This window comes from Schistocerca nitens, chromosome 6 (assembly GCF_023898315.1).
Source record: "Schistocerca nitens isolate TAMUIC-IGC-003100 chromosome 6, iqSchNite1.1, whole genome shotgun sequence".
In the NCBI taxonomy this organism is placed as follows: Eukaryota; Metazoa; Arthropoda; class Insecta; order Orthoptera; family Acrididae; genus Schistocerca; species Schistocerca nitens.
This window is the reverse complement of record NC_064619.1, coordinates 510885302-510907207: the sequence shown is the minus strand read 5'-3', so window position 1 is coordinate 510907207 and position 21906 is coordinate 510885302. Positions and strand designations below refer to the sequence as shown.

At 39.4% G+C, this 21906-nt stretch overlaps 1 protein-coding gene across 2 annotated transcripts in view; it reads left to right on the top strand.

Moving 5' to 3' along the window:
- Positions 1–21906, top strand: part of LOC126263023 (aldehyde dehydrogenase, dimeric NADP-preferring-like) — a 233870-nt gene that overhangs the window by 204799 nt on the left and 7165 nt on the right. For both annotated transcript variants that reach the window (XM_049959989.1, XM_049959990.1), the window contains exons 9-11: positions 1190–1305; positions 2629–2764; positions 2903–3053. In XM_049959989.1, coding sequence (XP_049815946.1) covers positions 1190–1305; positions 2629–2764; positions 2903–3053 — 403 coding nt within the window. The remainder of the gene's footprint in view (positions 1–1189; positions 1306–2628; positions 2765–2902; positions 3054–21906) is intronic.

Sequence of the window (21906 nt, the reverse complement as noted above, 5' to 3'; positions counted from 1 at the left end):
AATGCAGTCACCTGAAAAGCATCAAACAAATAAATTTAACCTAAAAGGTGTGTGTGTGTGTGTGTGTGTGTGTGTGTGTGTGTGTGTGTGTGTGTGTGTGTGTGTGTGTGTGTGTGAGGAGGAGGGGGGGAGGGGGGTAGGAGAGTCATAAAATACAAGTGTATGTTTTATCTTTCACTGCCAGATCAAGACAGTTGTATCTACACATTTAGGAATATGCTCTGGGTGAAAAGGATTTTTTGTTAAATCCGATGTAGTAATACAAAAATATGTGCAAATATTTATCTGGAACCAGGTGTAACAACCTCAAATGGGGCATACATACAGATTCCTTAGTCTGTAGGCTGTCATAAAACATGTTTGCCATAAATGTGATTAGCAAATATTGTAATGATATGTGTGCACTAAAAACTGTTTATTATTCATTATTTTTGTCAAATTTCACCTATTAAACAACCATTTCGGCTAATCACGTTATTAATACTATAGAAAAATCTTACCAGAATTATTTGTGATGCCAAACCTAGAAAATAATGTCAGAAACTGCTTTCAAAATTAGGTGTGCATGCAATTGTGCGTGTATTTACATTCAAAAAAATTTTGCTTGTGAAAACAATAAATCCGAACTTTAACTGCGACCTTCATCAGCATGATGCTAGATACCATGTAAATAGCTACAGAACAGTTATATATGAAAAAAATGCACTTCATGCTGGGCTGAAGCTAACCGATGCCCTACCAAAACTCTCCCTACTAACAAGTTAAAAGCCCACCTAAAAAATTTTTTATTGAAAATCCATTTTTCTCCCTAGATGAGTATTATATGTTTATGAAAAGTGCTTTGTAAGTATATCAAGGCCAAAGTTTTCAGTAATTCATCAGTGATCTCATGATAATAAAAAGATTTGTAACACTTTTATTTGTATATTGACAAATGTAAAATGCATTAAAATTTAAAATTTATTGTTCCACACAAATGTTTAGTTTGTAATTTGTTTACTGATGTATTCAGAAGAATAATCTGCATGATTTCCTGAAACTGTGTTATTTATAGGAATTGTATTTGATTATTCAACATTCAATCAGTATTATTATTATTAATATTATTATTATTGTTATTGTTGTTATAATTGTCATCTTACATTCATAATTTTTACTTAAATGTTATTCACAATTCTCTGTTCCATAGACCGAAGCCTTTGACACTTTATATTTTTTCAACTGACAAAACTGTACAAAAACTGTTTCTGGAGCAATCAAGTAGTGGTTCAGTCTGCATCAATGACACAGTATTGCATTTGGCAGGTAAGTTAATGTCTTATGCTAATGAAGAATAATCTTTCAGGCACTACAGCACAGTCAAGAGAAAAACTCTAGAGTGGGAAATGACTGCTGTAAATGACATTACCCTTTAAAAAGATTTCAAATTTTTTGCTCAGTTTATTCAAGTTAACCACTTTGCACTTACACATAAAAGTGTATTGTTTTATGTCGTTATTGTCATTGGAAAGTTATATTCATCTTACCAATATGTGGGTGAACTGGGTGAGTGTGACAAGGTGAATTTAAGAACTGATGAATTAAAGCAGTATAAGTATTTAAAATTTTTGATCCTTAAGGCTCTTTACTAATAATACCATCAATCTACTAGAAATTTTAAAAACCATTGTAGCATGTTTTTAGATATAGTTTATATCTGCCTCCCTGTGTTGTTCCTCTTCATTGAGTTCCTTCATTTCTCCTGCAGATTTTCATTCGTAATGGGGTTTATTGAATGTAAGGTAATATGAAACAGTTTCTAGGTGTACTGCTGGTAAAATTGGATAGTTTTCATTAAAAGCACTAACTATTTATATTCTGTTGTTCAGTAAAGTGTAGGGTATTTGTTAATACAAAAATTTTGTTACTCTTGTGTTCTGAGTTCAGGGAAACAGTGTGATATAATTTACGTACATATACACAACCCTGATAATCACTGAAATATGTCTATAGATTGACTACAGCATATTTTTAGATTCATGAGGGAACACTGATTCATAAATTCATACAATAAATCTATGTTAAGTAATTAGTAACTGAGCTGCAGAAAGAATATTTTAACAAAGGACTAGAAAAACTGATAAATATAATTTAAAAGGTCATTTAATAGAAATGTTGGTAATCACTTCAGTTCTTTAACTAATTTTTGTGAGATAAACTATGTTTTTATAGCTCCACCTTCTGAAAACAAATTATATTTCTCTCCAGGGACAAATGCATTTATAGTGTGTGTAAGATACTAGTTCCTTTGCTCATTTCTGAGTGTACTCTGAGAATCCAAGTAAGAATGAAGTTGTTGATGTGAAAATCTTAAAAAAAATCACACACAACATACCATGAAAAAGTAACAATGTATGTCAATAAATCATAACATGTTCTCTGTGAATAAAACATATCAGTAAATCCGGCTTCTTAAATTTGAAACTTTGCTGGCACTTATTATGAAATAAATTAAACACACAGAGGATAGCACATGACTGTTAATTGAAAGTGAGAAAAATAATTTATGTTTTACATAAGGTAAATTCATAAAATTATGCTGCAGTTATTACTTCATTTTGCTGACTACAGTGTTTACCTTTCATTTAGTTGAAGCACTTCCTTTTGGTGGAGTTGGATCTAGTGGACTGGGGGCATATCATGGTGTCCATACTTTCAACACTTTTACCCACAAGAAAAGTTGCTTGGGGAAAAACTTCAATCCTTTAGTGGAAAAACTTAATTCGTAAGTAGCCTACATGTATTTAGTGAAAGTAAACAATAAAGTATTCCTCCACTGATATTACAAACTTAGATAATAATAGCAAACAAATATCTTTTTTGTTATCTGTTTTGAAATTATCTTTATTGTTTGTCATTTCAGGATGAGGTACCCACCTTACTCAGAGAAAAAAATAAATCTTATAAGTTTTATAATGAAGAAACGCCGTGGAATAAGCTTCAAATATATAATCCATTTTATAATGTTTGTGTTGGGTGTTTTAACAACTGTTGCCATCTGGGGAATTGTGCAGGTAAATCAAAAGTACATATAACAAACAATTCCAGGCTGGAATAACAAAATTACTATGAAAAGGATAGATTGCTACTCACCATGTACAGCAGATGTTGAGTCCCAGTCAGGCACAATGAAAAGGCTACTAAACATTTAAGATTTCAACCAAAAGACCTTCTTTGTCAACAGCAAGCACTCGCACATTCTTAAAGCACAAATCACACACACATGATCACTGGTTCTGGCCATTTGGTAGTCATGTCACATTGGCCAGAGACAGTGGCCTCATGTGAGCAAGTTGGCTTGTATGAATTTGTGTCCATTTCTATTTCCAAAGAATTCCTTTTGGCTGAAAGTCTTTTCATTGTGCCTGTCTGTGACTCAATGCCTCCTTTTGTAATGAGTAGCAGTCCATTCTTTTCACAACAATATACATGTATATAATAAGATGACAGGTTAACAGCAAAAAATTTCAGATGCTTACAGTGACCAATAAAAAGGAAAAAAACAATGCTTTGCAAAATAGATGAGTATTAATCTTTGAAGTACATATTAACATTTTTTGAGATAAAAAATTTTATCCATCACACATAAATGGTAGTGGTAGTAGTACTGTCTACATTTATATCTGTATGCCACAAGCCACCTTCTGGTGTGTGGTGGAGGGTACTTCTGATAACACTGCCTTTTCTCCTGATTCTTGAATGGTATGTGGAAAGAACTTGTCAGCAAAGCTTCATATGATATATAATTTCTCCGATTTTCTCATTGTGATCATTTCAGGAGACATGTGTGGGAGAAAGTAATATGTTCCTTGACTCTTCTTGGAAAGTATTCTCTCAAAATTTCAACAACAAGCCTCCCTGTAATGCACAGTGCCTCTGTCTACCACTGGAGTTTGCTGAGCCTCTTTAATGCTTTCATGCTGAGTGAATGACTCCAAGATGAAAATCTCATCTTTTAATCCTATTTAGTAAGAATCCGAGACTGATGAATAATTGTCAAGTCTTGGATGACTGAGTGGTGAGCTATTTCTCTCATGGATGAATTACAGTTCCTTAAAATTTTCCCAATTAATATGTCCTCTATCAGATTTTCCTACTATTTGTTTTATGTGGTCATTTCACTTCAGGCTGATCCAGATGGTTATGCCAAGATGTTTTATGGTAGATACTGCTTCCAGTGATTTGGCTCCTACAGTGTAATCAAACAGTAGTGAATATCTCCAAGATGTTTTATGGTAGATACTGCTTCCAGTGATTTGGCTCCTACAGAGTAATCAAACAGTAGTGAATATCTCCAAGATGTTTTATGGTAGATACTGCTTCCAGTGATTTGGCTCCTACAGAGTAATCAAACAGTAGTGAATATCTTCAACTACCGACATGGAATACCTTAGATTTATTCAAATTGAGAGTCAACTGGTAATCCTGACCAACTGTTGATCCACTGCAGATCTTCCTGTATTTTGCTGCAGTCTTCCAGCAGTGCAGTCTTATTACAGGCAATAGCACTAACCATAGCCTCACAGGGTCTCCAGAATTATCCACTAGATCAGTAATATAAATTGTAAATAGTAGTGATCCTTTAACAATCCCTTGTGATATTCTTGAAATTACTTACATATTTGTCAGATTTGTTCCATTAAGAATATTCTAATGAGTTTTGTATCCAATCATACATCTGGTCCGATAGTCAACAAGCATGTGATTGTGATTTTTATTGGTCCCGTAAATTACCTTTTGTAAAGATATGTACTTGTAACATAGGACAGGTCATTAGGCTTACAATCTAGATAATACGAAATATAAAAGTATATAAAACAGCTTACACATTAAATATACATAGGAGCTTTCACAGTATGTATATAATATTAAATCATACACAATGACTTATGATGCAGTATATTCATAATATTACATGGTACAAAATGACTTAAGACACATGATATGTACAAATAATAATAATAATAATAATAATAATAATAATAATTACCCGTGGAGGCCCGGGAAAAGAATAGGCCTCCGGTATGTTCTGCCAGTCGTAAAAGGCGACGAAAAGAACAAACCACTAATAGGGCTAACCCCCCTTTAGTGTGATTAGTTGGTTCAGGACAGAACTAAAGAAGCCTCGGACAAGCGCCGTCATGGTTGGGGACGACGCTTCAACCCTATGCCCGCCCACAATGGTAACGACACTGCTAGCCAACTGGAAAATGATTTAAATCCAAATAGAGGTGTTTTGCAGGATATGCTTCCTGCAACCACCCTAGAAGGAAAACAAAGACAGAGGATGAGATGGTCAGATGAAGTTAATCGACACCTCATGTTCTGTTATTACCAAGCAACAAACCTAGGAACCAACACAACTGGATACAGATCACAAGTATACACAACATTTATTACCAGATACCCAGAATTAAAATTTTTAACAGAACAACAACTAGCTGATCAGATCCGTGTAATAATAAAAAATAACAGGATACCCCAGTCAGAATTAGAAAACATCAAACAACAAGTACAACAAATACTGGAACAAAATAATGTGCAATCAGAAGAAGAAGAAAATACAGTAATGGACTCAAACATCCCAGAGCAAACAAACAAAGAACAACACGCATCAATTAAACAATCAGAGGAAAACGAAATCTTAAGACAGCCACCAGAACAAGCACAAATAGAACACGAAGTGACACACATGTTAGATATAGAAGAGAAATTTCAGCTGACATATATAGAATACAAAGACACAAATACAGACATAAGACCATTCTTGCATAGACCACCAAATAACCCACAAGTCGAAACAACAATAAAAACTATCAACACAATCATACACAACAAAATAAATGAAAACACAACTATGGAAGAGTTACAACTACTGGTTTATATAGGAGCACTCACTACACTAAATATACACACTAGACAGAGATCAGAACCAACCAACACACAGAAGAAACCCGCAAAACCAGCATGGCAACACAGGCTACAGATCAGAATAGAAAAACTGAGAAAAGACATCGGACAGCTAACACAATTTATAAGAAATGAAATCTCGGAAAAAAACGAAAAAGGTTAGGTAAAATCTCACAACAAGAAGCGACAGAGCAATTAGACGAAAAGAAGCAGAAATTACAAGCATTAGCCAAACGACTCAGAAGATACAAAAAAAGTGAAAATAGAAGGAAACAAAACCAAACATTCAACACAAACCAAAAGAAATTTTACCAGACAATAGATAACACACACATTAAAATAAACCACCCACCAAACATAACAGACATGGAACACTTCTGGAGCACCATATGGTCTAACCCGGTACAACATAACAGGCATGCACGGTGGATACAAGCAGAAACAGACACATACAAGATGATACCACAAATGCCTGAAGTGATAATTTTGCAACATGAAGTCACCCAAGCAATTAATTCTACTCACAATTGGAAAGCCGCTGGAAATGATAAAATAGCAAATTTCTGGTTAAAGAAGTTCACCTCAACACATTCACATCTAACTAAATTATTTAACAGTTACATTGCAGACCCATACACATTCCCTGATACACTTACACATGGAATAACTTATCTGAAACCTAAAGATCAAGCAGACACAGCGAACCCAGCTAAATATCGCCCCATAACATGCCTACCAACAATATACAAAATATTAACTTCAATCATTAAACAGAAATTAATGACACATACAACACAGAACAAAATTATAAATGAAGAACAAAAAGGCTGTTGCAAAGGAGCACGAGGATGTAAAGAGCAACTGATAATAGATGCAGAGGTGACATATCAAGCTAAAACTAAACAAAGGTCGCTACACTACGCATACATTGATTACCAAAAAGCTTTTGATAGTGTACCCCACTCATGGTTACTACAAATATTGGAAATATACAAAGTAGATCCTAAATTGATACAGTTCCTAAACATAGTAATGAAAAATTGGAAAACCACACTTAATATCCAAACAAATTCAAATAATATCACATCACAGCCAATACAGATTAAGCGTGGAATATACCAAGGAGACTCATTAAGTCCTTTCTGGTTCTGCCTTGCTCTGAACCCACTATCCAACATGCTAAATAATACAAATTATGGATACAATATTACTGGAACATACCCACACAAAATCACACATTTGCTATACATGGATGATCTAAAACTACTGGCAGCAACAAATCAACAACTCAACCAATTACTAAAGATAACAGAAGTATTCAGCAATGATATAAGTATGGCTTTTGGAACAGACAAATGTAAGAAAAGTAGCATAGTCAAGGGGAAACACACTAAACAAGAAGATTACATATTGGATAACCACAGCGACTGCATAGAAGCGATGGAAAAAATGGATGCCTATAAATATCTAGGATACAGACAAAAAATAGGAATAGATAATACAAATATTAAAGAAGAACTAAAAGAAAAATATAGACAAAGACTAACAAAAATACTGAAAACAGAATTGACAGCAAGAAACAAGACCAAAGCTATAAATACTTATGCCATACCAATATTGACCTACTCATTTGGAGTAGTGAAATGGAGTAACACAGACCTAGAAGCACTCAATACACTTACACGATCACAATGCCATAAATATAGAATACATCACATACATTCAGCAACAGAAAGATTCACATTAAGCAGAAAGGAAGGAGGAAGGGGATTTATCGATATAAAAAACCTACATTATGGACAGGTAGACAATTTAAGAAAATTCTTTATAGAACGAGCAGAAACTAGCAAAATACACAAAGCAATCACTCATATAAATACATCGGCTACACCACTACAATTTCATAACCACCTCTACAACCCTTTAGACCACATAACATCAACAGATATGAAGAAAGTAAATTGGAAAAAGAAAACACTACATGGCAAGCACCCATATCATCTAACACAGCCACACATCGATCAAGACGCATCCAACACATGGCTAAGAAAAGGCAATATATACAGTGAGACGGAAGGATTCATGATTGCAATACAGGATCAAACAATAAACACCAGGTATTACAGCAAGCATATTATTAAAGATCCCAATACCACAACAGATAAATGCAGACTTTGCAAACAACAAATAGAAACAGTAGATCACATCACAAGCGGATGTACAATACTAGCAAATACCGAATACCCCAGAAGACATGACAATGTTGCAAAAATAATTCATCAACAGCTTGCCTTACAACATAAACTTATAAAACAACACGTTCCCACATACAAGTATGCACCACAAAATGTACTGGAGAATGATGAATACAAATTATACTGGAACAGAATCATTATAAACAGATAAAACACCACCACATAACAAACCTGACATCATACTCACCAATAAAAAGAAGAAATTAACACAACTAATCGAAATATCCATACCCAATACAACAAATATACAAAACAAAACAGGAGAAAAAATTGAAAAATACATGCAATTGGCTGAGGAAGTCAAGGACATGTGGCATCAGGATAAAGTTGACATTATACCAATTATACTATCAACTACAGGAGTCATACCACACAATATCCACCAGTACATCAACGCAATACAGCTACATCCAAACATATGTATACAACTACAGAAATCCGTAATTATTGATACATGTTCAATTACCCGAAAGTTCCTGAACGCAATGTAACATATACCGTACAGTTAAAAGGAAGTCACGCTTGATCAAGGTCCGCGTCACTTTCATTTCAAACCAGACCTAAGGTCTGAGAAAGGAAAGAAATAATAATAATAACCACTAATAGGGCTAACCCCCCTTTTAGTGTGATTACTTGGTTCAGGACAGAACTAAAGAAGCCTCGGACAAGCGCCGTCATGGTCGGGGACGACGCTTCAACCCTATGCCCGCCCACAATGGTAACGACACTGCTAGCCAACTGGAAAATGATTTAAATGCAAATAGAGGTGTTCTGCAGGATATGCTTCCTGCAACCACCCTAGAAGGAAAACAAAGACAGAGGATGAGATGGTCAGATGAAGTTAATCGACACCTCATGTTCTGTTATTACCAAGCAACAAACCTAGGAACCAACACAACTGGATACAGATCACAAGTATACACAACATTTATTACCAGATACCCAGAATTAAAGTTTTTAACAGAACAACGACTAGCTGATCAGATCCGTGTGATAATAAAAAATAACAGGATACCCCAGTCAGAATTAGAAAACATCAAACAACAAGTACAACAAATACTGGAACAAAATAATGTCCAATCAGAAGAAGAAGAAAATACAGTAATGGACTCAAACATCCCAGAGCAAACAAACAAACACAACACGCATCAATTAAACAATCAGAGGAAAACGAAATCTTAAGACAGCCACCGGAACAAGCACAAACAGAACACGAAGTGACACACATGTTAGATATAGAAGAGAAATTTCAGCTGACATATATAGAATACAAAGACACAAATACAGACATTAGACCATTCTTGCAAAGACCGCCAAATAACCCACAAGTCGAAACAACAATAACAACTATCAACACAATCATACACAACAAAATAAATGAAAACACAACTATGGAAGAGTTACAACTACTGGTTTATATAGGAGCACTCACTACACTAAATATACACACTAGGCAGAGATCAGAACCAACCAACACACAGAAGAAACCCACAAAACCAGCATGGCAACACAGGCTACAGATCAGAATAGAAAAACTGAGAAAAGACATCTGACAGCTAACACAATTTATAAGAAATGAAATGTCAGAAAAAAAAACGAAAAAGGTTAGGTAAAATCTCACAACAAGAAGCGATAGAGCAATTAGATGAAAAGAAGCGGAAATTACAAGCACTGGCCAAACGACTTAGAAGATATAAAAAAAGTGAAAATAGAAGGAAACAAAACCAAACATTCAACACAAACCAAAAGAAATTTTACCAGACAATCGATAACAGACACATTAAGATAGACAATCGACCAAGCATAACAGACATGGAACACTTCTGGAGCAACATATGGTCAAACCCGGTACAACATAACAGGCTTGCACAGTGGATACAAGCAGAAACAGATACATACAAGATGATACCGCGGATGCCTGAAGTGATAATTTAGCAACATGAAGTCACCCAAGCAATTAATTCTACTCACAATTGGAAAGCCCCTGGAAAAGAAAAAATAGCAAATTTCTGGCTAAAGAAGTTCACCTCAACACATTCACATCTAACTAAATTATTTATCAATATAATAGAGGGAAACATTGCACGTGGGAAAAATATATCTAAAAACAAAGATGATGTAACTTACCAAACGAAACTGCTGGCAGGTCGATAGACACACAAACAAACACAAACATACACACAAAATTCAAGATTTCGCAACCAACGGTTGCTTCGTCAGGAAAGAGGGAAGGAGAGGGAAAGACGGAAGGATGTGGGTTTTAAGGGAGAGGGTAAGGAGTCATTCCAATCCCGGGAGCGGAAATACCTTAGGGGCAAAAAAGGACAGGTATACACTCGCACACACACACACACACACACACACACACACACACACACACACACACACACATATCCATCCACACATACACAGACACAAGCAGACATTTGTAAAGGCAAAGAGTTTGGGCAGAGATGTCAGTTGAGGCGGAAGTACAGAGGCAAAGATGATGTTGAAAGACAGGTGAGCTATTAGCAGCAGCAAATTGAAATTAGAAATTAGCGGAGATTGAGGCCTGGCGGATAATGAGAAGAGAGGATATACTGAAGGGCAAGTTCCCATCTCCGGAGTTCTGACAGGTTGGTGTTAGTGGGAAGTATCCAGATAACCCGGAGGGTGTAACACTGTGCCAAGATGTGCTGGCCGTGCACCAAGGCATGTTTAGCCACAGGGTTATCCCCTTTACCAACAAACACTGTCTGCCTGTGTCCATTCATGTGAAAGGACAGTTTGTTGCTGGTCATTCCCACATAGAAAGCTTCACAGTGTAGGCAGGTCAGTTGGTAAATCACGTGGGTACTTTCACACATGGCTCTGCCTTTGATCGTGTACACCTTCCGGGTTACAGGACTGGAGTAGGTGGTGGTGGGAGGGTGCATGGGACAGGTTTTACACCGGGGGCGGTTACAAGGGTAGGAGCCAGAGGGTAGGGAAGATGGTTTGGGGATTTCATAGGGATGAACTAAGAGGTTACGAAGGTTAGGTGGATGAAGGAAAGACACTCTTGGTGGAGTGGGGAGGATTTCATGAAGGATGGATCTCATTTCAGGGCAGGATTTGGGGAAGTCATATCCCTGCTGGAGAGCGACATTCAGAGTCTGATCCAGTCCCGGAAAGTATCCTGTCACAAGTGGGGCACTTTTGGGGTTCTTCTGTGGGAGGTTGTGGGTTTGAGGAGATGAGGAAGTGGCTCTGGTTATTTGCTTCTGTACCAGGTCGGGAGGGTAGTTGCGGGATGCGAAAACTGTTTTCAGGTTGTTGGTGTAATGGTTCAGGGATTCCGGACTGGAGCAGATTTGTTTGCCACGAAGACCTAGGCTGTAGGGAACGGACCGTTTGATGTGGAATGGGTGGCAGCTGTCATAATGGAGGTACTGTTGCTTGTTGGTGGGTTTGATGTGGACGGACGTGTGAAGCTGGCCATTGGACAGGTGGAGGTCAATGTCAAGGAAAGTGGCATGGGATTTGGAGTAGGACCAGGTGAATCTGATGGAACCACAGGAGGTTGGAGAGGAAATTCTGTAGTTCTTCTTCACTGTGAGTACGGATCATGAAAATGTCATCAATAAATCTGTACCAAACTTTGGGTTCGCAGGCCTGGGTAACCAAGAAGGCTTCCTCTAAGCGACCCATGAATAGGTTGGCGTACGAGGGGGCCATCCTGGTACCCATGGCTGTTCCCTTTAATTGTTGGTATGTCTGGCCTTTGAAAGTGAAGAAGTTGTAGGTGAGGATGAAGCTGGCTAAGGTAATGAGGAAAGAGGTTTTAGGTAGGGTGGCAGGTGATCGGCGTGAAAGGAAGTGCTCCATCGCAGCGAGGCCCTGGACGTGCGGAATATTTGAGTATAAGGAAGTGGCATCAATGGTTACAAGGATGGTTTCTGGGGGTAACAGACTGGGTAAGGATTCCAGGTGTTCGAGAAAGTGTTTGGTGTCTTTGATGAAGGATGGGAGACTGCATGTAATGGGTTGAAGGTGTTGATCTCTGCATGTAATGGGTTGAAGGTGTTGATCTACGTAGGCAGAGATACGTTCTGTGGGGGCTTGGTAACCAGCTACAATGGGACGGCCGGGATGATTGGGTTTGTGAATTTTAGGAAGAAGGTAGAAGGTAGGGGTGCGCGGTGTTGGTGGGGTCAGGAGGTTGATGGAGTCAGGTAAATGGTATTGTAGGGGGCCTAAGGTTCTGAGGATTCCTTGAAGCTCCGCCTGGACATCAGGAATGGGATTACCTTGGCAAACTTTGTAAGTAGTGTTGTCTGAAAGCTGACACAGTCCCTCAGCCACATACTCCCGACGATCAAGTACTACGGTCGTGGAACCCTTGTCCGCCGGAAGAATGACGATGGATCGGTCAGCCTTCAGATCATGGATAGCCTGGGCTTCAGCAGTGGTGATGTTGGGAGTAGGATTAAGGTTTTTTAAGAAGGATTGAGAGGCAAGGCTGGAAGTCAGAAATTCCTGGAAAGTTTGGAGAGGGTGATTTTGAGGAAGAGGAGGTGTGTCCCGCTGTGATGGAGGACGGAACTCTTCCAGGCAGAGTTCAATTTGGATAGTGTCTTGGGGAGTTGGATCATTAGGAGTAGGATTAGGATCATTTTTCTTCGTGGCAAAGTGATATTTCCAGCAGAGAGTACGGGTGTAGGACAGTAAATCTTTGACAAGGGCTGTTTGGTTGAATCTGGGAGTGGGGCTGAAGGTGAGGCCTTTGGATAGGACAGAGGTTTCGGATTGGGAGAGAGGTTTGGAGGAAAGGTTAACTACTGAATTAGGGTGTTGTGGTTCCAGATTGTGTTGATTGGAATTTTGAGGTTTTGGGGGGAGTGGATCTGGCAGTGGGAGATTGAGTAGATGGGAGAGACTGGGTCTGTGTGCAATGAGAGGAGGTTGTGGTTTGCTGGAAAGGTTGTGAAGGGTGAGTGAGTTGCCTTTCCGGAGGTGGGAAACCAGGAGATTGGATAGTTTTTTGAGGTGGAGGGTGGCATGCTGTTCTAATTTGCGGTTGGCCTGTAGGAGGATGCTCTGAACAGCTGGTGTGGATGTGGGAGAGGAAAGACTGAGGACTTATATTAAGGATAGGAGTTGATGGGTGTGTTCATTGGCTGAGTTGATGTGTAGGTGAAGGATTAGGTGGGTGAGGGCAATGGATTGTTCAGTTTCGAACTTGTATAGGGACTGATGGAGAGAAGGGTTACAGCAAGAGATGGGAACTTTAAGTGTGAGGCCTTTGGGGGTAATGCCAAATGTCAGACAAGCTCGAGAAAATAAAATATGGGAGTATAATCTGGCTAGGGCGAAGGCATGTTTGCGGAGGGAATGTAAATAAAATTTAATGGGGTCATTGTGGGGATGGTGTGAGGGTGACATGGTATTAGAAGGTGGAAAGTGTAACATGAGGCTGAAATGAAAATGAAAATAAAAACATAAATATATGGGGAGAGATAAAGGTGTACTGGAAAGCAACTGGAGATCTGGTGTGAAAAAAAGGCACAAAAGTGTTGGTTATAGCTGGGCTTGTTGATCCTATGGTGAACTTGGGTTGGTAGACAATGATGTGCACAAAGGTTAGGTGGTTGTGTTGCAGCCAAAACACGTTAAAGGGTGGAGGAATTCGGGAAAATTTCGAAAAAAATGCGTACAAATGTATTAAAAGTAGTAGTTTTGTGGTGGCAGATTGTTAAGATGAGGCTAACAATTGTCTGATGAAGAAATAATGACGTTAAAACCTGTTGGAAGCGGCTAAAAAAGATCAGTGATGTGGGGAAAACGGAAATGGAAAAAAAGGCGAAAGTTATTAGAACTAGCCTAAATGGCTGTTTAATAGCTGAAAGGAATTGTTTGTGAACTGGAAACGGTGGATTTTATAGCAGCGGTAGTGTTGAAAGCGGAGAAAATTTTTTTGGTTATGGTTTGGAAGTGGGTTATGTATTATTGAGTATATATAGGAGGGATGAAATTGTATGGTAGATTCGGTACTGAGGAGAAGGTGAATACAAAGTGCAACTACTTGCAAAAACAGAAAGAGAAAATAAGATGACAGGAAAGATTTCGAAATGCAACAGTGACAATAACAAACTTAATTGTTGGGTTCAAATTAATGATATGAATATAATAGAGGGAAACATTCCACGTGGAAAGAATATATCTAAAAACAAAGATAATGTGACTTACCAAACGAAAGTGCTGGCAGATCGATAGACACACAAACAAACACAAACATACACAAAAAATTCAAGCTTTCGCAACCAACGGTTGCTGCGTCAGGAAAGATGGAAGGAGAGGGAAAGACGGAAGGCTGTGGGTTTTAAGGGAGAGGGTAAGGAGTCATTCCAATCCCGGGAGCGGAAATACTTACCTTAGGGGAAAAAAAGGAAAGGTATACACTCGCACACACACACATATCCATCCGCACATACACAGACACAAGCAGACATTTGTAAAGGCAAAGAGTTTGGGCAGAGATGTCAGTCGAGGCGGAATTACTGAGGCAAAGATGATGTTGAAAGACAGGTGAGGTATGAGCGGCGGCAAATTGAAATTAGAAATTAGTGGAGATTGAGGCCTGGCGGATAATGAGAAGAGAGGATATACTGAAGGGCAAGTTCCCATCTCCGGAGTTCTGACAGGTTGGTGTTAGTGGGAAGTATCCAGACAAAAGGGACAGTGTAACACTGTGCCAAGATGTGATGGCCGTGCAGCAAGGAATGTTTAGCCACAGGGTGATCCTCATTACCAACAAACACTGTCTGCCTGTGTCCATTCATGCGAATGGACAGTTTGTTGCTGGTCATTCCCACATAGAAAGCTTCACAGTGTAGGCAGGTCAGTTGGTAAATCACGTGGGTGCTTTCACATGTGGCTCTGCCTTTGATCGTGTACACCTTCCGGGTTACAGGACTGGAGTAGGTGGTGGTGGGAGGGTGCATGGGACAGGTTTTACACCGGGGGCGGTTACAAGGGTAGGAGCCAGAGGGTAGGGAAGGTGGTTTGGGGATTTCATAGGGATGAACTAAGAGGTTACGAAGGTTAGGTGGACGACGGAAAAACACTCTAGGTGGAGTGGGGAGGATTTCATGAAGGATGGATCTCATTTCAGGGCAGGATTTGAGGAAGTCGTATCCCTGCTGGAGAGCCACATTCAGTTGCCACCAGATGATTCACCTTTATCTCTCCCCATATATTTATATTTTCATTTTCAGTTCAGCCTCATGTTACACTTTCCACCTTCTAATACCATGTCACCCTCACACCATCCCCGCAACGACCCCATTAAGTTTTATTTACATTCCCTCCACAAACATGCCTTCACCCTAGCCAGATTATACTCCCATATTTTATTTTCTCGAGCTTGTCTGACATTTGGCATTACCCCCAAAGGCCTCACACTTAAAGTTCCTATCTCTTGCTGTAACCCTTCTTTCCATTAGTCCCTATACCAGTTCCAAACTGAACAATCCATTGCCCTCACCCACCTAATCCTTCACCTACACATCAACTCAGCCAATGAATACACCCGTCAACTCCTATCCTTAATAAAAGTCTTCAGTCTTTCCTCTCCCACATCCACACCAGCTGTTCAGAGCATCCTCCTACAGGCCAACCGCAAATTAGAACAGCATGCCACCCTCCACCTCAAAAAACTATCCAATCTCCTGGTTTCCCACCTCCAGAAAGGCAACTCGCTCACCCTTCACAACCTTTCCAGCAAAACCCAACCTCCTCTCATTGCACACAGACCCAGTCTCTCCCATCTACTCAATCTCCCACTTCCGGACCCACTCCCCCCAAAACCTCGAAATTCCAATCAACACAATCTGGAACCACAACACCCTAATTCAGTAGTTAACCTTTCCTCCAAACCTCTCTCCCAATTCGAAACCTCTGTCCTATCAAAAGGCCTCACCTTCAGCCCCACTCCCAGATTCAACCAAACAGCCCTTGTCAAAGATTTACTGTCCTACACCCGTACTCTCTCCTGGAAATATCACTTTGCCACGAAGAAAAATGATCCTAATCCTACTCCTAATGATCCAACTCCCCAAGACACTATCCAAATTGAACTCTGCCTGGAAGAGTTCCGTCCTCCGTCACAGCGGGACACACCTCCTCTTCCTCAAAATCACCCTCTCCAAACTTTCCAGGAATTTCTGACTTCCAGCCTTGCCTCTCAATTCTTCTTAAAAAACCTTAATCCTACTCCCAACATCACCACTGCTGAAGCCCAGGCTATCCGTGATCTGAAGGCCGACCGATCCATCGTCATTCTTCCGGCGGACAAGGGTTCCATGACCGTGGTACTTGATCGTCGGGAGTATGTGGCTGAGGGACTGTGTCAGCTTTCAGACAACACTACTTACAAAGTTTGCCAAGGTAATCCCATTCCTGATGTCCAGGCGGAGCTTCAAGGAATCCTCAGAACCTTAGGCCCCCTACAATACCATTTACCTGACTCCATCAACCTCCTGACCCCACCAACACCGCGCACCCCTACCTTCTACCTTCTTCCTAAAATTCACAAACCCAATCATCCCGGCCGTCCCATTGTAGCTGGTTACCAAGCCCCCACAGAACGTATCTCTGCCTACGTAGATCAACACCTTCAACCCATTACATGCAGTCTCCCATCCTTCATCAAAGACACCAAACACTTTCTCGAACACCTGGAATCCTTACCCAGTCTGTTACCCCCGGAAACCATCCTTGTAACCATTGATGCCACTTCCTTATACTCAAATATTCCGCACATCCAGGGCCTCGCTGCGATGGAGCACTTCCTTTCACGCCGATCACCTGCCACCCTACCTAAAACCTCTTTCCTCATTACCTTAGCCAGCTTCATCCTGACCCACAACTTGTTCACTTTTGAAGGCCAGACATACCAACAATTAAAGGGAACAGCCATGGGTACCAGGATGGCCCCCTCGTACGCCAACCTATTCATGGGTCGCTTAGAGGAAGCCTTCTTGGTTACCCAGGCTGCCAACCCAAAGTTTGGTACAGATTTATTGATGACATTTTCATGATCTGGACTCACAGTGAAGAAGAGCTCCAGAATTTCCTCTCCAACCTCAACTCCTGTGGTTCCATCAGATTCACCTGGTCCTACTCCAAATCCCATGCCACTTTCCTTGACGTTGACCTCCACCTGTCCAATGGCCAGCTTCACACGTCCGTCCACATCAAACCCACCAGCAAGCAACAGTACCTCCATTAAGACAGCTGCCACCCATTCCACATCAAACGGTCCCTTCCCTACAGCCTAGGTCTTCGTGGCAAACGAATCTGCTCCAGTCCGGAATCCCTGAACCATTACACCAACAACCTGAAAACAGCTTTCGCATCCCGCAACTACCCTCCCGACCTGGTACAGAAGCAAATAACCAGAGCCACTTCCTCATCTCCTCAAACCCACAACCTCCCACAGAAGAACCCCAAATGTGCCCCACTTGTCACAGGATACTTTCCGGGACTGGATCAGACTCTGAATGTGGCTCTCCAGCAGGGACACGACTTCCTCAAATCCTGCCCTGAAATGAGATCCATCCTTCATGAAATCCTCTCCACTCCACCAAGAGTGTCTTTCCGCTGTCCACCTAACCTTCGTAACCTCTTAGTTCATCCCTATGAAATCCCCAAACCACCTTCCGTACCCTCTGGGTCCTACCCTTGTAACCGCCCCCGGTGTAAAACCTGTCCCGTGCACCCTCCCACCACCACCTACTCCAGTCCTGTAACCCGGAAGGTGTACACGATCAAAGGCAGAGCCATGTGTGAAAGTACCCACGTGATTTACCAACTGACCTGCCTACACTGTGAAGCTTTCTATGTGGGAATGACCAGCAACAAACTGTCCATTCGCATGAATGGACACAGGCAGACAGTGTTTTTTGGTAATGAGGATCACCCTGTGGCTAAACATGCCTTGGTGCATGGCCAGCACATCTTGGCACAGTGTTACACCCTCCGGGTTATCTGGATACTTCCCACTAACACCAACCTGTCAGAACTCCGGAGATGGGAACTTGCCCTTCAGTATATCCTCTCTTCTCGTTATCCGCCAGGCCTCAATCTCCGCTAACTTCTAATTTCAATTTGCCGCCGCTCATACCTCACCTGTTTTTCAACATCATCTTTGCCTCTGTACTTCCGCCTCGACTGACATCTCTGCCCAAACTCTTTGCCTTTACAAATGTCTGCTTGTGTCTGTGTATGTGCAGATGGATATGTGTGTGTGTGCGAGTGTATACCTGTCCTTTTTTGCCCCTAAGGTAAGTATTTCCGCTCCCGGGATTGGAATGACCCCTTACCCTCTCCCTTAAAACCCACATCCTTCCGTCTTTCCCTCTCCTTCCATCTTTCCTGACGAAGCAACCATTGGTTGCGAAATCTTGAATTTTGTGTGTATGTTTGTGTTTGTTTGTGTGTCTATCGACCTGCCAGCACTTTCGTTTGGTAAGTTACATCATCTTTGTTTTTAGATAAATTATTTATCAGTTACATTGCAGACCCATACACATTCCCTGATACACTGACACATGGAATAACTTATCTGAAACCTAAAGATCAAGCAGACACAGCAAACCCAGCTAAATATCGCCCCATAAAATGCCTACCAACAATATACAAAAAATTAACTTCAGTCATTACACAGAAATTAATAACACATATGGCACAGAACAAAATTATAAATGAAGAACAAAAAGCCTGTTGCAAAGGAGCACGAGGATGTAAAGAGCAACTGATAATAGATGCAGAGGTGACATGTCAAGCTAAAACTAAACAAAGGTCACTACACTACGCATACATTGATTACCAAAAAGCTTTTGTTAGTGTACCCCACTCATGGTTACTACAAATATTGGAAATATACAAAGTAGATCCTAAATTGATACAGTTCCTAAACATAGTAATGAAAAATTTGAAAACCACACTTAATATACAAACAAATTCAAATAATATCACATCACAGCCAATACAGATTAAGCGTGGAATATACCAAGGAGACTCATTAAGTCCTTTTTGGTTCTGCGTTGCTCTGAAACACTATCCAACATGCTAAATAATACAAATTATGGATACAATATTACTGAAACATACCAACACAAAATCACACATTTGCTATACATGGATGATCTAAAACTACTGGCAGCAACCAATCAACAACTCAACCAATTATTAAAGATAACAGAAGTATTCAGCAATGATATAAATATGGCTTTTGGAACAGACAAATGTAAGAAAAATAGCATAGTCAAGGGAAAACACACTAAACAAAAAGATTACATATTGGATAACCACAGCGACTGCATAGAAGCGATGGAAAAAACAGATGCCTATAAATATCTAGGATACAGACAAAAAATAGGAATAGATAATACAAATATTAAAGAAGAACTAAAAGAAAAATATAGACAAAGACTAACAAAAATACTGAAAACAGAATTGACAGCAAGAAACAAGACAAAAGCTATAAATACGTATGCTATACCAATATTGACCTACTCATTTGGAGTAGTGAAATGGAGTAACACAGACCTAGAAGCACTCAATACACTTACACGATCACAATGCCATAAATATAGAATACATCACATACATTCAGCAACTGAAAGATTCACATTAAGCAGAAAGGAAGGAGGAAGGGGATTTATCGACATAAAAAACCTACATTATGGACAGGTAGACAATTTAAGAAAATTCTTTATAGAACGAGCTGAAACTATCAAAATACACAGAGCAATCACTCATATAAATACATCGGCTACACCACTGCCATTTGATAATCACTTCTACAACCCTCTAGATCACATAACATCAACAGATACGAAGAAAGTAAATTGGAAAAAGAAAACACTACATGGCAAGCACCCGTATCATCTAACACAGCCACACATCGATCAAGACGCATCCAACACATGGCTAAGAAAAGGCAATATATACAGTGAGACGGAAGGATTCATGATTGCAATACAGGATCAAACAATAAACACCAGGTATTACAGCAAGCATATTATTAAAGATCCCATTACCACAACAGATAAATGCAGACTTTGCAAACAACAAATAGAAACAGTAGATCACATCACAAGCAGATGTACAATACTAGCAAATACAGAATACCCCAGAAGACATGACAATGTAGCAAAAATAATACATCAACAGCTTGCCTTACAACATAAACTTATAAAACAACACGTTCCCACATACAAGTATGCACCACAAAATGTACTGGAGAATGATGAATACAAATTATACTGGAACAGAATCATTATAAACAGATAAAACACCACCACATAACAAACCTGACATCATACTCACCAATAAAAAGAAGAAATTAACACAACTAATCGAAATATCCATACCCAATACAACAAATATACAAAACAAAACAGGAGAAAAAATTGAAAAATACATCCAACTGGCTGAGGAAGTCAAGGACATGTGGCATCAGGATAAAGTTGACATTATACCAATTATACTATCAACTACAGGAGTCATACCACACAATATCCACCAGTACATCAATGCAATACAGCTACATCCAAACTTATATATACAACTACAGAAATCTGTAATTATTGATACATGTTCAATCACCCGAAAGTTCCTAAATGCAATATAACATATACCGTACAGTTAAAAGGAAGTCACACTTGATCAAGGTCCACGTCACTTTCCATTTTTGACCAGACATAACGTCTGAGAAAAGAAAGAAAGAAAGAATAATAATAATAATAATCATAATAATTTTGTGAGATATAATTAGCTTATATTATACATCAATGGTTCCTAATTATAGTTAATTTCTTCAACACTGATTTCTGTTGCTAGTTCTTTTTATGATGCATGAGATTTATCACTCACAGGATGAATTTTTGATCACTGTTTGCTAATGTAGTCAGCTGCACTATAAAATTATCCTTGTATCAGAAACTTTTTTAGAGTTGTGGGGAATGTTTCCTCAGTTTTGAGGTCTTGTAATTCCCTTGGCATTGCTTGTATTAACTTGATGCCAGAGTATTTGGGTCCTTTTTCAAAAATCTTAAGCACTGCAGTTGTTTTCTGTTCCTTGTGTTGTGTGTATGAACAGTCTCATTAGTCTCCAGTTTTGTGAGATCATGCAATGCACTCACATTGGTCTTGAATATATACAATGATGGAAATGTCAGAATGTTTAGTTCCTTGAAACAACTTTTACATGATTCTTTTTACTTCTATTTCAATATAATTTGAATGGCTTTCTTCTGTTACGTGAATAGCCTCTTCATTTGTATGATAGTTGAGTTCCCCCATACTGTGATTCCATATCACATGTATGGTTCAAAAAGTCCATGATAGACAACGCACCAGAGGTCTCGGTGAGTATACTGAGCCAGTGGTTTCATTATAAATATCGCTGAGCTTAGCTTACTGGAAACAGTATTTATCTGCTGTTTCCGATTTAGCTCACTGTCTATTGTAATACCCAAAAACTTAACTGCAGTTACTTCTTCCAGTCCTTTTTCATCTAAGAAAACATCCATATGTTCTTCTTTTTGTTTATATTTGAAGACCATGTACATAGTTTTTTCAGATTAATAATTAATTCATTTCCTGAGAGCCATTCTGCTGTACTACTGACTGATATGAATGTATTTTGCTCAAGTGCCTCCACATTATTGGA